General features: G+C 31.2%; 1 protein-coding gene across 1 annotated transcript in view; it reads left to right on the forward strand.

Annotated features, from left to right (window-relative positions):
- jar (Myosin heavy chain 95F jaguar) overlaps window positions 1–17075 on the forward strand; it is an 85188-nt gene that overhangs the window by 55778 nt on the left and 12335 nt on the right. The window contains 4 exon segments of the mRNA XM_072533984.1: window positions 4130–4371; window positions 4461–4736; window positions 12040–12215; window positions 16611–16764. Coding sequence (XP_072390085.1) covers window positions 4130–4371; window positions 4461–4736; window positions 12040–12215; window positions 16611–16764 — 848 coding nt within the window.

Genomic DNA, 17075 nt, shown 5'->3' on the forward strand with positions numbered 1-17075 from the left:
GGCGTGGACAATGACCGCAACATTTATGAAAAAAGTAGAGGCCTTCGAAATGTGGGCTTACCGACGTATATTACGTATATCCTGGACTGAGCACGTGACCAACGAAGAGGTACTACGCCGGATAGGTACAGAGAGAGAGGTAGGAATAAGTATAAAGAAAAGAAAGTTGGAATACTTGGGTCACGTTATGAGACATAATAAATATAGAGTAATACAACTGATCATTCAAGGGAAAATAGACAGCAGAAGGGGTCCAGGGAGGAGAAGACACTCGTGGCTCCAAAACTTGCGGCAATGGTTCGGATTGTCTTCTGCTGAACTATTCAGATCTGCCGTAAACAAAGTCAGAATAGCCATGTTGATTGCCAACGTTCGGAACGGACAAGGCACATGAAGAAGATAAAACTTTGTATGTACCAAATCCTAATTTGTGGGCCTCTCGGTAACATGTTGATCTATAAACGTGTTTTTCAATAACGTCGCTCCATAAAACGCTTAACTCCATATAATTTGCTCGTCAATTTTTTACTATAATGCGTCTTAATACCCTTTGATCTGCATCAGGTATTTTACTTTTTTGTACATTTCTAGGTTTTGTGACGACCGAGCCTGTAGTTTTGTATTTTCTGATTCCTTACACTATAGCGTGACAATTGCAACATATTCGCGATTTCCAAATTGGATTTTCCAGAATGAAAAATCTAATAATGATTGAACAAATTTTCTCATCGATAACTTTACCTCAACCCATTGTACAATCCACAAACGGCAAAAAGCTTTACAATACTACAAAATACATTTGACATTAACTGACAATATTATTGTTTTGATGTCATTTTTCCATAGCTACCTCTGAATTTAATGTAATTATGAAAAATCTACGTATATGGACATAGCCAGGGTTAAGTGAAATTTTTTTATTGTTGAAAATAAATAAAAAACCATAAGGGTAATGTTTTTAATAAATATTAATAAAAGTGCCAAATTTTTAACAGGCAGGATAAAAGGAATATGTCAAATCGAAAGGCATTAGTATCATCAAGCTTAAATATGTTTAATTATTTCCTAAGATGTGATGACGTACATGACAAAGACCGGCGAAATTCACTCTATTTCTTCTTAAATTTATGATGAACTATTTATCTATATATTCAAAACAGAGGTAGAAATGATGCTGGTTTTAGCAAATTTTAACATCCAAATGAAATAGTATCTATATTTTCTAATGATTTTTTGGTAATTTTTATACAGATACTGAGACTTTTATAGCCTAGTCAAATTTGAATTTGTTTAAGACAAAAGTTTTATGCAGTTTACTATTAGTGCACAATAAATCAAAGTGAATATTTAGGAACGAAATAAAATATTTTTTGATTTTAAAAATTTCTCAAAAGTAATAAAAACTTTTAAAGAGTTAGTAATAATGATTAAAAATTATTATATCTTACTGAAAGTTGAAATTTCAATAGTTGCTTTGAAAATTGCCACAAAATATTAGAAAGGACTAAAACGCCATAGTCCTGCATATTTTTCTTACCTATTGTACAAATACTAAGACTTCCATAGGTGTGTCAAATTTTGATTAGTTTAAAAAATAACTGCCGGTACTTTTATAATCCAGTCAAATTTGGATTTATTTACAAAATTTTGTACAGCCTTCCTATTCTTCTAGAATAAATCAATCAAAGTGGAGGTTTTAGAACATAAATATAACGTTTTTGTCATCAGAGGTTATTCGGGATTACTGAAAATGATTTAAGAGTTATTAGCAGCTACTACACAGTATTATGATTCACTAAAATTTACTAAAAGATGTTGAAACTTCAAAAGTTGCCATCAGAACTTGCCACCATTCTCTACTTTTGGGGTGTATTGTACAAATACTGATATTTTAATAGACCAGTTAAATTTGGATTTGTTCAGAAAACAGTTATGTTCAGTTTAAAATCAGTGAATCAATCGGGGAATGTTTAGTAAAACAAAAAAAGATTTACGTGACTAAGAGTAACTAAAAAGTATTATAACTTACTAAGCGCTGTTAAAAGTTAAAAAAAATCGTTCAAAATTCGCCATAAGATATTAAAAGCTACTAAAAAGCTAGAGTCTTTTTTAGTCTAGTCAAATTGGGTTTGATTATAGAAAATTGTTATTCAGCTTAAATTCATTCACTGCAATAAATAAAAAAAAAAAAAATAACAAAGTGAATGTTTCAGGAAAAAATGTTTTATGGCAGCTTTTTAAAAATCCTTTCTTAATAGGGATTGGCAGGGAATTAATCTTGTTAATGAATCAGCATTTTTGATATTATATTGTTGTATTGGACATTGATAGCAAATATGATAGATTAATTGGTCTTTGATTTGCGACAAATAAAAAAATATCTAGTTTTTGTGGGAGCCATGTAAAATCGGGTGTTGTCACACCCAAATTTTACTGGTCTATGAAAATATCAGAATACACCCCAAAAATGGAGAAGACTGTAGCGTTTTAGTAACCTGTAATCTCTTGTGGCAAGTTCTGATGGCAACTTTTGAAATTTCAACATCTTTTAGTAACTTTTTCTGAATCATAATACTTTTTAGTTGCTTCTAATAAATACTAAAATAATTAGTACTTCCGAATAGACTCTGATGACAGAAACGTTATAATTATATTCCAAAACCTCCACTTTGATTGATTTATTTTTGAAGAATAGTAAGCTGTACAAAACTTTTTTCCTAAACAAATCCAAATTTGACTGGATTATAAAAGTACTGGCAGTTATTTTCTACACTAATGCAAATTTGACAGGCTTATGGAAGTCATATTTGTACAATAGGTAAGAAACATATGCAGGACTGTGGCGTTTTAGTAGTTTCTAATATTTTGTGGCAATTTTCAAAGCAACTATTGAAATTTGAACAGCTTTCAGTAACTTTCAGTAAGTTATAATAATAATTAATCACTCCTACTAACTCTTAAAAGTTTTGATTACTTTTGAAAAATTAATTACTATTTAAATGGGAATAAGCCACAATTAAAGGTTAAAATACGTTTATTGACGTTTCAATTTCCACTTCGGAAATCGTTCTCAAAATACAAACATTAGTAAATTAAACAAATTTTGTTTTTTGTTACTTAGTGAAAAATTCTTCTAATAATTTAATTTTATCTGACTCATCTATATTGACAATTCAGACATACATTATACATTTTAAAGTAGACGACTTTAAAATGCTATTGCCAATATTGTTGAGTTGCGTTACTGGGACGATTTTACTTATAAGATAGTTCATTCGATTACATGAAATCAACTTTAACTTGAGAATATCCGTCAGAAAAGATCATAACATGTAATTCGTCTTTAAAAAGACAAATACATGCCATGATGACAGTAAAATTCTCCTGTTAGTGATTTCATAGTAAATTATGAGGGAAAAACCAGGAAAAACCCTCATAATACTATCCCGACATGGTAAGTATTTGATCGTGCATTTAGTTTACCTTCAATAAACACCAAATTCCGATTTTATATGTTTGTTATTTAAAAAACATAAATGATGTTACTGACTTACCAATACTGGTATTTTCCTTTTAATAACTTCCTCTTTCAATATGGGTAACCAGATCCTACTACATTCTGCCGAGGAATTCGCGACACGAATATGCGACGATAGTCGTATTTTAAAAACAGAAAATGTTTTATTTCTTTCCTTAATGTTCACTATTAGTAAACTGTATAAAACTTTTTTCATAAACAAATTAAAATTTGACTGGGCTATAACTAATCTCAGTATTTGTGTAAAAATTGCCAAAATTAGAAGAATATAGAATGGTTGTATGACTTATTGTGAGATTATGATAGTTATTGCGACAAAATGTTCAACTGCCTCTCTTTTACTATTATTTTAATGCTGTGCAGCTGATTGTACGTCTTTTATCAGTGGTTAATTTCATTTAATAAACTTAATCACTTAGTTTTATTGATAATTTAGTAAATAATAATTTTTGCTTTGCTTCTCTTATTTTATCGACGTAAAGATACCATGTTATAGACCTTAACCTAACATAACCAACTCATATTCTTTTAATATAACCTGTAAATAAAACAAATGTCTATTTGTTTTTTTTATTTCTCTGTATATTTTAGTGAAAAACTTAATCACATACAGAAACAAACAACTTATAGTCGTTCAGAAAGTCGTTAGAGGTTATATCGTGAGAAAAAAGCATGGACCAAGAATAAATACACTCAGAAATATCAAAAAACTGAACTCAAACTTGGCACAAATCGAACAGAGTGCACAGCAGCTCAAAAAAGACAAAGACTCTGTTAGGAATGACATTAATAACTTGAAGACTCAATTTGATGCAGCTATTGATAGAATTAAGGTAGGTTTTAGATATATGTGTGTTAAGACACGCGGATTAAAAGATAGTTTTTATATATTAACTTTGTTATTGTCTGATTGATATTTTAGAAAGATGAAAAAATCGATAAAGCGACCGCAGAAAACCTCTACAAATCCTTATCCGACAAAGTAAATCAACAAATGACAGCGCTACAGAAGAAAATTCAAGAGCAGAAGATCGCTGAGGAGCAAGAACGGCTGAGGAAGTTACAAGAAGAGATGGAAAGGCAGAGGAAGCTAAAGGAAGAAGAGGAAAGAAGACTGAGGGAGGAGGAAGAAAACAGGAGACTTAAAGCTGAAATGGAAGCTAGAAGGAAGATTGAGGAGGAAGAAAGAAGAAAGCAGGTACTTGTAAAAGTTTGTTTTTCTCTTTTGAGTAAATTTAAATTTTATATCCAAATTTAGTGCTACTAAAAAGTCACTGTACTGGTTAAAAGCTTAAACTCAATAATATTTACTGGAACATTACTAAAAATCACTTAAAATTATTAAAAGCTACTAAAAAGTCACTAGGAATGATTGGGGATGGTCAGACTTTTATAAAAGTCAAATGATTATGATTTACTAAAAATTTACTAACAGCGATTAAAAGTTAGTAGTGCTTATGAAAAGTTACTAAAAGCAATTAAAAAAATATATAACTAACTAAGAATTGCTACAAGTTAAGTAATTGCCATTAAATCGCTAAAAATTGTAAGAAGTGACGTAAAATCATTAACAGCTATTAAAAACTCATTATCACCGATTAAAAAGGACCACAATTATTAAAAGAATACTAAAATGGCATTAGAAGCAATTAAAATTAATAAAGGTCTCTAAAAGTAAAAGATATATACCAATAGTTATTTAACCAACAAGTGTATTAATAAGGGCGATTAACAATTGAGATATTTTAACGCGTGAGCAAAGCGAGCGCGTTAATGTTCGAGATTGTTAATTGCCATTTTAATTCACGAGTTCGTTACAAAACTTTTCAGTCGACCGTACTTTTCAGAAATAAAGATATCTTAGTTTAAATATTTATTTATTTAACGATAAACAACAATTTTTTCAGCTTTCATTGACTTTATTCAAAGTTTCCTTAGTGGTAGTTTTATTATAGTAAACATTAATATTCAAAATGGTGCAATTACTGAAATTAAAGGAAGATATTGATAAATGATTATCTGCTGTATAGCATTTTGACAAATTTATATTAAGTCTTCTTGGACCTCTGTAAATTCTGTGATAGAAGAAGAAATTCTGGTGGAGTTAAATTAAACTCTTCGTCAATATCCATCCTTTGATTTTTCAAATACACAGAATTTTAAACAATAAAGTAAATAATGACATACAATGACACTATTGACAGATAGTACTAACAGCGGCTACTTCATTTAAAATTAATTTTTTAGTGGGAATATAAATAGGTATATGTTTGGTTGCTTACACCACAGGTCACTGCCAATCACAGAGCGTTTAATTAATTTATGCAAGCAATGTACGAGTATGTTGTGTTGCCTATAATAAAATCGTTCATTAATAGAAAATCATTCATTAATAGGGGTCATTAATCAATGATTTTGAGGGTGTTAAAATTGATCATAAATGGACGGTCGACGGAAAAAATAATTAAGAGGTATCTAATGTCGCTATTACGTCTAAAAATTATTAATAGTCACTCAAAGTTACTCGAAATTTCTTTAAAGTCACCAACAGTGATGAACAAAAAAAACTAGAAACTAGCTAGTTATTAGAACTCATTTAAAATTATATTCTTATGGTAATAAACTATATTACAAGCTATAAAAGACCGGTAACAGTGATTAACTGTCACTAGAATTGGCTAAAAGTTATTATAAGTTGCTGGTGGTTACTAAAAATTATTAAAATTTAACTTAAATTATTAAAAGCTTCTAAAAACGTTTCTAAATGTTAATTAAAATCACTAAAAGTAACCCTAAATTACTAAGAGCTACCAAAAAGGTCACTCAGAAAAGATGCTTGGCGATAGTAATGTCACTAAAAGTGGTTAAAAATTATTATAAGCCACCGACAGTTTTTCTAACAGTTTTTTTGTTTGCGTTAAACTTTTTTAAGAGCAACTAGAAATGATTAAAGTGGTTAAAGGGTATTTGAAGCCACTACAAGTCATTTTAAATTACGAAAGTTACTAGAAGTTAATAAAAGTAGTCACTAGAAGTCAATAAAAATGTCTCAGAATTGCAAAGTCACTAAAACGTCATTACCTTTATTAAAATGTGAAGTCATTAAACGTCACTTAACGGTATGTACTGCCAATAAAAATACATCAAAATTATTGAAGTTTAGTAAAAGTCACTAAAAATTACTAAAAATTGCTAAATGTTATGAAAAATTTACTAATATTTGTTATTAAGTTATTAATAATCAATTAAAATTATTAAAAGCTAGTAAACGGGGACTAAAATACTTTAAAATCGTTAAAAATCACTGCAAATTATTTGAAATTATGAAAGAATGCCAACGAGTCACTAGAAGTGAATATATTACAAACTATCAAAGACCATCAACTGTGATTAAAAGTCACTAGAAGTGGATAAAAGTTGGTAGAGTTACCAAGTCATTAAAATGTACCTAAGTCACTAAAAACTTCTAAAAACGTTTTTAAAAATTGTTTTAAATAACTAACAGTCACTGGAAATTACTAAGAGCTACTAACAAGGCCATTCTGAAAAGTGACATTTAAGTAATAAGTCACTTTAAGCGGTTAACAATTGAAGGGGTGAGTGGATGAAGGAAGTAAGTAACAAAAGTAAGTTTTTGAGAAATTTAACTCCAAAGTTTTATTGCTGGAACTTTTTTATTAATCGATTTCTTAAACCGATTTTTTTTATTCTCACAGGTAGGATATGTATAAATTTTATTGTAAAAACAAAAATCCCCCCGATTTTTAAAAACTTATTTGAAAAATATATATTTGTACTTACCTCTTTTATCCAAAAACTTTTTTGTGTTAGAAATTATGTCTATGCCAAAATGAAGGGGGTATGTGGACTTACCTCCTTTATCTAGGATAAATATTTGCATTTTCTTTTGAATAAGAGCTATAATTAGGAAAAAAATAACATGGATGTCAAGTAAACACTTATATTTTTGGTTTTACAAAAGACTGACAAATACTGAATTTCTAAGCAGCTTTTGAATCAGTCTAAGGATATTGTACCACCTTCTTACAATTTTTGTTGCTCTATGATGGCTTCATAATACCACTTATCCCTTTCTGGAATGAAGCAAAGCTGTTCTTTTAGATTGTCTACCTTTTCTTTGCTTAAGGTTCCAGTATTTTGGATATGTATTGGAATGTTAAATTCTTCAGGTAGAAGGGATGGGAAATTTTTCTGCTTGAGGATATATACCATTTTGAAAGGTGTGTAGTAATCGTAAGACTTCTTGAAAAGGTATGATCCAAAGATATCTACGCGAATCCACTTGATTCCAGTTTTGAAATTAACCTTTTCATTAAGATCTTTTTTTCTATTCATTAGTTTCATGGTTTTCATAATATTTTCCGTGTCTCTAAAGTGATGTTGCATGTATATCACCATATTTTTCTTGGTTCAAGAAACAATCACATCACGATATTCATCAGGGATGTAAATGTTTTGATGTTTCTTTAGTCGTTTCTCAATACGTCCAAATGCTCTATCCGAGTCTAAGTACGAGTGTCCTACCTCTGGAAACTTGTGCTCAATCGTTTTAAAGATGCCTTTGCCCACAAGATACTGAAACAAATATACCATCAAAAAATTTTTATTTTGCCCGGCACACGAGTCCGTCCACAAAACTAGATGATATTTTCCTTTGAAGGCTGGATCCACTTCGATTGTTCGTAGAAAACAACTAAAAATTTCCGAACTACCTCGAAGCTTGATTTTCGGTCCATATCTTTCGATTCCACATTTTTGGTTATTATGTAGATTTCTAAGTTGTAAAACCACATTTGTCTAAGATAAAAGGCTTTCGAGGTACTAAGCCTACGTAGGGGCATAGTTTGCTTTAGATCCAATGTTACATACACAGTGTTCTCTGATTTGCTAGCAAATTCTCTATCTGCTTTTTGAGATTCAAACGCTGATTTGTAATTTTCAGCGTGCTCTTCATTACTTTTGCCAGAATCGCATGTGCTACATCTATCGCTTTTGGGATAACCAAAAGACAGATTAAATTCATTATTAAAAATGAATCGGTATGTAGCCTCTTTTATTTGAAATTTTTCAGTTCTTCCGTCAGTTCGGCATTTGTCTAGGTAAAGTTTATGCATTCTAGGGATCGAAAGTTGCGGTGAAAGATATTTTTTGTGAATATTACAATTCCTGGAGTAGTGCGACTCTTCTGCTGGGAAACTGGAAATATGCTCAATGACGTAAGCAGCAACTTCAGGAGGGGTCTTGTTAGGTCTGACTGCGTGTTTTCCCCTTCTGTCCGGTTCAGGAGCATTTTTTCCTGATTTTATTGAAGTTTGGATTAGGTCAACCTTTTTCAAGCTGATTGCAAACAAGGAAATGAAAGCCCATTTGCATACGGTAGTTTGCCGGCCACTACAAGTTACATTGTATTGGTAGGTGGAAGTTTTATGCTTTAATGCTCCAGTTTTCTTTCTCATCGGTTCCCTTTTTTTTAATTCTCTTAAAAAGAAGGCAGTTTTTTGCATTTACATCTAGTTTGTAGTAGGAAGAAAATATTGATTCCCTTTCTTCTACAGTTATTGACTGAGAACACTTGTAGCCGCAATTTTCATTGCACAAAATCCCAGAGTTAACGGTTTTAGCGGGTTTTACTTGGCCTATTTTAGAAATGTAAGCCAGACCACTTTCTCTGCACTTTCCATTCTTTAATCTTTTTTTGTCTTTTTCTAGTTACTTTTACTTTTAGTGGAAATATTTTTTTCTTGGTTTTAGTGGGCAAATTAAGAGCCTCTTCATTTCCATTTTCAGGAAGAGCAACGATCTCATCATATGGAATTTACTTGTAGTTCAAAACTTTTTATTCTTTGTGGTATGGATGAAGGAAGTAAGTACTTTATCTTGTTACTTACCTCCTTCATTCACTAGATATTTAAAGTAGTATGGTCAATTACCTCCTTCATACGCTGGCTATCTCAGTTATTTTAAATCATAGAAGGCTGGGGATAAGTGGAGAATTTAATTTAGCACTTACCACCTTCATCCATGCGGATAACTCATTTTCTTAAAAAATGTCACTTACTCCCTTCATCCACTCACCCCTTCAATTACTAAAAGTCACCAGAAGTTCCTCTAACTATTTTTTGTTTACATTAAATTTTTTTAATAGCAACTAAAAACTATTAAAAGACAGTACATTTGATTAAAAGTTATTTAAAGGCACTTAGGCGTACTTTTATTAAAACGTGACTTAAGGTTAAGTAATAATGAAGTGATAATGAACACCAGGTTTAAGCTACACCCAAGGAAATTGTACACCTGGAAGTCTCCACAGGGTTCTGTGGGAAGGATTGTAAGAGATCAGATTGATTACATGCTAGTAAATAAGAGCTATAGGAACAGCTGTACATCTGTCAAAACATACTCGGGGGCAGACATAAATTCTGATCATACTTGGAACACATTTTTGAAGAGTCTCTAAAAGATATTGATGAAGGTATCTTAATAAATGGAGTCGACCTCAATAACCTGCGGTATGCAGATCATACAATGGTGTTTTCGAATACCATAGAAGGGCTGCAAAACTTAATGAACCAAATAACGGAAACAAGTAGAACATATGGATTGGATATAAACACCAGCAAAACCAAGCTAATGATCATCAGCAACTAGGGCAAATCTGTATGTGAACCAAATGAGAATTGAACGTGTCTCACAGTACAACTACTTGGGAGTTATAATCAATGAGTCGTGGGACAATACGCAAGAAATTAAATAATGTCGCATCGAAAAGACAAAAAGTGCATTCTTGACTATGAGCGCGGTGTCCAATAACATACTCACCCTAGAAACAAAAATAAGACTCCTTAGATGTTACGTGTACTCAGTGCTTCTGTACGGAGTAGAAACGTGGACATTGAAGACGGAAACTCTATCAAAACTTTAGGCTTTTGAGCTATGGTTATACAGAAGGATCCCGAAGATACCATGGACAGACACAGTCACCAATCAAGAAGTACTATGGAGGATGAACACAACCGCGGATTTGATCAATATCGTGAACAGCCGTAAGCTGTAGTACTTGGGATATATAATAATGGGAAATCAAGGCAGACATGAGCTACGCCAATGCATTTTGCAAGGTAAAATTGATGGAAAAAAGGGCCCCAGGACGAAGAAAAATATCCTGGCTTGCTAACTTGAGATCATGGTATAGAAAGACCTCAACACAGCTATTCCAACATATAGAAACCAACAAAGTCATCATCGCCAGAATGATCGTCACCGTTCGGAACGGACAGACACAATCAAAAGAATATACTGCCGAAATATTACTTCAAAATTATTGAAGTTTTATAAAAGTCACTAAAAATTACTAAACATTACTAAATTTTATGAAAAATTTACTAATATTTGCTATTCAGTTATTAACAATCAATTAAAATCTAGTAAACAATGACTAAAAATGGTTTAAAGTTATTAAAAATCTCTACAGAATATTTGAAATTATGGAAGAATACTAACCATTCAATAGAAGTTAATAAAATTGTCTCAGAATTATTGCCAAATTCGCCAAAAAGTCATTACCTTTACTTAAATGTAAATACAATTATTAAAAGACGGAAGATTATGTGCAACCAATATAAATAACTTTAAAATTATTGTTTACTAATAAGTCACTAAAAATAAATATAAAGTACTGAAAGTTACGAAAAATTTACTAAAATTGGCTACAAATTATTAAATCACTTACATTATTTAAAGATACTGAATGTTGGATTTTTCAACATTAAAGAAACTTAGCTGGTGACAATGCTAGGAATAATTTAGGCAACTTCTATTTCACGAACACAACTTACACGAAACTGATTGCTTTCCCAAAGGGAAGAGCCACTTATATTTTTATGTAATTTATATATTTTTCATATCTAAGTACAATATTTTTTATTGGACTAACAAGAAGTCATCCTTCCTGTCCAAAATTTTATAACGAAAGTTTGGTTTTTAACAATGCGCATGTGTTGGAACTTACAAGTCAAACATAGGACACCTTGTGTCACACAAAACATGTTAAAGTATATTTTGTTGAGAATTTATTTCGCCAACACTGAAAACTCACTAATAGTGATTAAAGGTGATTAAAACATCACACAAACAATAAAGGAAAATTAAAAAAAAGTGGTTAAATAATTGATAGTCACTATAAGTGACTTGAAGTTATTAATGAATATTAAAAGTCACTAGGAGTGTTACTAACGGCACCTAAAAACTATTCTAGGACTCAAAATTCACTATACTTTATCAGGAGTAATTAAGCATTCACCAATAGTGGTAAAAAGTGAATAAGAGTTGCTGAAAGTCACGGGACTTACCTAACGCAAAAACTTTGAAATATCTAATTTGTATTTTTATTATTACTTATTTCTTTATACTTTACTATATATAAGTATATACGAACTATTTTTAAAGATCTTATTATCAGTAAATGTTGTTTTTGTTAATAGGAAGAGGCAGATAGGTTATTAGCAAAGAAACTTCAGGAGCAGCACGCTAAGGAGGAAGAAGAGCAAAGGCGCATTCAAGAACAGGAAGACCAAGAAAAGCAGGATAGGGAATTAGCATTGCGACTAGCACAAGAAAGCAACGGATCGATTGAAGAAAGTCCACCTATGATCCGCAAGTACGTACTTAAGTATTCTTATAGTTTGTCGGTTTCACCATACTACAGTTAGTTGTCGTTTTTTAATTCTACAGTAACCGTATTATTTTGAAATATGTGTACATGAATTACACATTAAAAAATAAAAAATGCTTGCGAGACATTTATATTATAAATATAGTTTAAGACTTTAAAGCACTAATAACTATTTTGTTAATAGTGTCCAAATGGAATGCATGTGGTTTTCTAATTTTGTACATCATTTTGTACATTTTTTATGTAAATATACTTCCATCTAGATCAAAACCACCAATATATCAACAATAATCATAAAATGTTTGTTTTTTCTCACTAATAAAACGATGATTTTCTATTATTCAGCGGCACGGTAGAACCGGACAAAATCTACAAGTTGAACAGGTATTTATTCGTTAGTATCGTAGCGAATCAGTTGGTAGAACTGGTTCAAAGTAATGGTAACACGTTTGGATTTTACTAATCACAGTTGCTAATCCTAGTTTTATGTCATTTTGTCACTAACATAGGTTTATTTTGATGATTGCGCGGTTTTAATAACAACAAATCGGTAAACATCTGTAAGAGCCACTTTCACAAGAAATATTTTGAACCAACTTGGGCAAATTGAGGTAAATTTGTATATAAATTGATGAATGAAGATTGGAACTGACGCTGAGCTGTAGAAACGATCTTCTAATATGTTCATTGTATAAATATAAAAGAGAAGTATCAATAGCGTCTCTAAAAAGTCTATTTTAGCGTTTCTTATACAGTACGTTAAGTTTTAAATTAGATATACACACTATAAATGGCAACACTGCGCGCCGTCAACTTTCCAGGAACCACCGTTGCCCCGTCGCCAATAATTTGTCATTATACGGTAGTTGTTTAAAGCAATAATAGCGTAGATTTTAAATTTATAGTGTTACCACTTAAGTGTTACTTAAGTGTTACCAGAAAAAGTTGAGGAAAGAGAATACTGGGATACACTTATTTGTGCAACAATCAAGGTAGATTTAACACCTTCAAGTAGAAGCGTTGCTAGAGAGTTAGATGTTAGCAATGTTACTGTAAAGCTGGGTACACACGTGCCAGTAAATTGGGAAAGTAGTTGGCATGTTAGTTGCTGACATAGGCCAGTTACTGCTCATGGTATATATTAAAATATATAGTAAGTCCATGAATCAGTGTCGAGGATTAGTCACAACCAGCGATGCAAAACTATCCCTATTTTCTAGGCAATTTTGCCATTTCTCTTTTCAATAGTCTAATTCAGCGTTTTTTATCACATGGCATGAAAAAGATGGTTATATTCGCATTTTAAATCGTATCACCACAATCAGTAGTGATCACAAATGTAGAAATATCCCTACAGTTGAGAAATTTTGTTATTTTTATTTTCTTTAGTATAGTTCAGCATTCTGTTTAACGTCTACAATAGCTCATTGCGCAGATTTAGACACAGAATGGCTCTATAAATCAGTGTCTGGGACTTAGAACAACAAAAAATGCAGAATTATCTCTACTGTTTAGGAAATTTTTAAGATTTCTTTATTTAATAGTCTAATTCAGCCTTCTTTATACACGAAAAAAATAGATATATTAGCTTTTTAAGTTTAACACTGAAAACTTTTGTTTTCAACCTTTCCACACAATTTATTATAAGTTGATGAAGAGAGAGCTGTTTGTAGATAACTGTTCAGTCATTCTGAATTATATCTGTATTTTTTAATTTGTCAATTTCCATAGATTCTAATGAAAATAGCTTAAGACCTTTATTTTGAATGTGAAGAATTTGAAATTGGTCATTAAAAGAATGATTATGATCTAGAAGGTGAAGTGCGTATGTAGAATCTGTTTCTCTATTATTAAAAACCCTTTTGTGTTCTGCCATACGTTTGGTTGAAGTTTCTAACTATTTGTCCGATGTAAATTTTTGGGCAGGCGTCACATGTAAGTTTGTATACACCAGAATTAATAACTAAAATACAGAAATATCCCCCTAATTTGCGATTTATCTTTTCTGTAGTCTATCACTCACCTTTTTCAATAATTCATTTAATGGCGTCCATTGTTTAGGCCATTTTGTTATGTGTCTTCTCTGTAGTACCTAGTTCAGCATTATTTAGAACTATAGTAGCAAATGCCACGAAGGAAATATAATTATTTTTTAAATCAGTCACCAGAATCAGTAGTGATCAAAAATGCAGAAATATCTGCCTGATTTAGTGTTATATATCTTCTCTCCAATCTAGTTCAACGTTCTTTACGTCTATATCAACTCATATTACGAAAGAAATAGACATAATGACCTTTTAAATTAATCACCAGGATCAGTGGTTGCCAAAAATAGATAAATATCGCTGTTGCGTAGTCTATTTTCTTAGTTGTCTTTTCTCTAGTCTCTAGTTCAGTGTTCACATCTATGTCAGCACATGGCACGAAGGAAATAGACACAATGACTTTTTGAATGAACCACCAGGATCACTTGTGGCCAAAAATTAATAAATATCGCTGTTGCTTGGTATTTGGGTATTTCTTCTCTCTCTAGTCTCTAGTTCAGCGTTTTTTACGTCTATGTCAGCACATTTCACGAAGGAAATAGACATAATGACTTTTTAAATCAATCACCAGGATCAAAAGTAACCAAAAATGAACAAATATTCTTGTTGTTAAGGCAATTTTAACACTTATATTCTCTATAGTCTAATTCAGTGTTATTTACTACTATATCAGCACGTGGCACGAAGGAAATAGACATCACTTTTCAAAAATACACAAATATCACTCCTCTTTAAACAATTTTATGATCTTTAGTCCACTTCAGCGTTATTTATATAACCGATAAATAGTCTTTTTAAATCAGTTGTGAAGCTACATATGCTTGCCTTCACAGCAACACTTTTGAAAGAAATTGATTTTAGCTCAAAATTTGCCCGATATGGTCTTCTACTACAAAAATAGCAATAATTCGTTTGTATAATCCCTTGAAAGAAGGAATTAGTAAGTATTCACAGTTACATACAAAAACACTGAATTATACCATATACAGGTCTTTTCTACAGCCGATACTTTACACTGTTGCCGGATTAATTTAAATAATTATATTCAAAGAAATTAATAACCTTAATAACTGAAAATGGCTCAAACAAGATTATTATTGGGAATAAAGTAGAATCAGTGAATTTTGTGAACATCAACCAATTTTCAGATAATTTCATTTAGGTATAGTGTTCTATATGACATATAACTATATTGTTGTAGATATCTGTCATATATGTAAGTTACATTGTTATTATATGGCAATACGAAGCATATCATCTATTTTTATTTGCACAACAGCTAATTTTAGACGATCGTCATGAAATTTGTTCAGGAACAAGCTATTAAATGGTTTTTTCAAGTCATTATAATAAATGCCAATAGTAGTACTATGAAAAACGTTCTGAACACTTACATCATAATAGCGCTACGCCTTGATATCATTTGACATCCATACACCGTGGTTTCTGTGTCAAAAACCTATAAAGCAGTTCTTGTATTACAATAGTTAGCATGTAAAAAATAAGATATACTCTTTTTTTGTTTTATGCACACTTTTCTAAAGACACCACCTAAGCTTAATCTAATTTTACTTGTACCCTCGCTATTGCTATGGTTTATTGTTTTTTTGTCAACTTTTCTTCGTCGTTACGGCCGATTTTTTTTTGTCAAAAGTGACGAAAACTTTGCCAAAATTATCCTCCTTATTCGTCGTACCAAAATTTGCGGTATTTCTAAACCACTTTGTCCTTATTAAATATTATGTCTCTTGATCTCCTTCTTTGTTCATATTTCAAATATGTCACATTTATTTTCTTTATATAGTTCCTTGTTATGCCGCGTTTACAAACTTTTATTCAGTTTGGGTTTCCAAATCTGAAGCTGATTTGATAAAATTGCTTCTGGTTGTCAAAATGGCGTCAGTCTTCAACTGGATTGTCATAAAAAGTACATATCCATTTTTTTGTGCGAAACTATATACTTTTGTTTTGCTAAGTCATCTGATATTATTTTACATCAGTTCAATAATTCATTTTTAGTACTTTTAATACATAGTTCAGTAGTCGCATATGAGACAATATTTGAGTAAAGTCCAAATGAATTCATATAAAAGAGTTAAATGCTTGTACTGCGGCTTTAAATTTCATAATATTTGACCCTCATCTGCGTGGATGCATTGTTATAATACCTAGCACTTCTCCTCTTCACTAATCACTAATTTCAATATATTTAGTAATTTTTCTAACCCATTATATCTTATGCATGTCCACAGCACATTTAACTAACACTAACAGCACGTTTTAAGCTTTAACTCTTGCTATAACCATCTATTTTTTGTTCCATATCGATTTATAGGTCAGAAGCACACAGAAACCATCAAGCTACTATGGCCAACAGCAAATACGACCTGTCTAAATGGAAATACTCTGAACTTCGTGATACTATCAACACTTCCTGTGATATTGACTTGTTGGAAGCATGTCGGCATGAATTCCATCGTCGTCTTAAGGTAAGAACAGCAATATTTGATTATTAATCGATGGACATTACTTTTTGATCGATATAAAACCCAGATATTTTATTTATCTACTTAGTAAGCACAATTTTAATTAAAGATTCTTTCTAAATCATCCAAAAATTCTTAAAAAATTCAAAAGCAGGCGTCTTGCTACATCTACAATTTCTAGCTTTCTTTTCCATCCTTTACATTCCTTTCACGACCAATTCATTCTCATGTTTAATTGTCTGTTCAATTTTTTTTATTCTTTTTCTTTTTATCTTACATTAGTACCATTTCACACGTCCTTACTCACTCCATTT

This window comes from Diabrotica undecimpunctata, chromosome 6 (genome assembly GCF_040954645.1).
Source record: "Diabrotica undecimpunctata isolate CICGRU chromosome 6, icDiaUnde3, whole genome shotgun sequence".
NCBI lineage: Eukaryota > Metazoa > Arthropoda > Insecta > Coleoptera > Chrysomelidae > Diabrotica > Diabrotica undecimpunctata.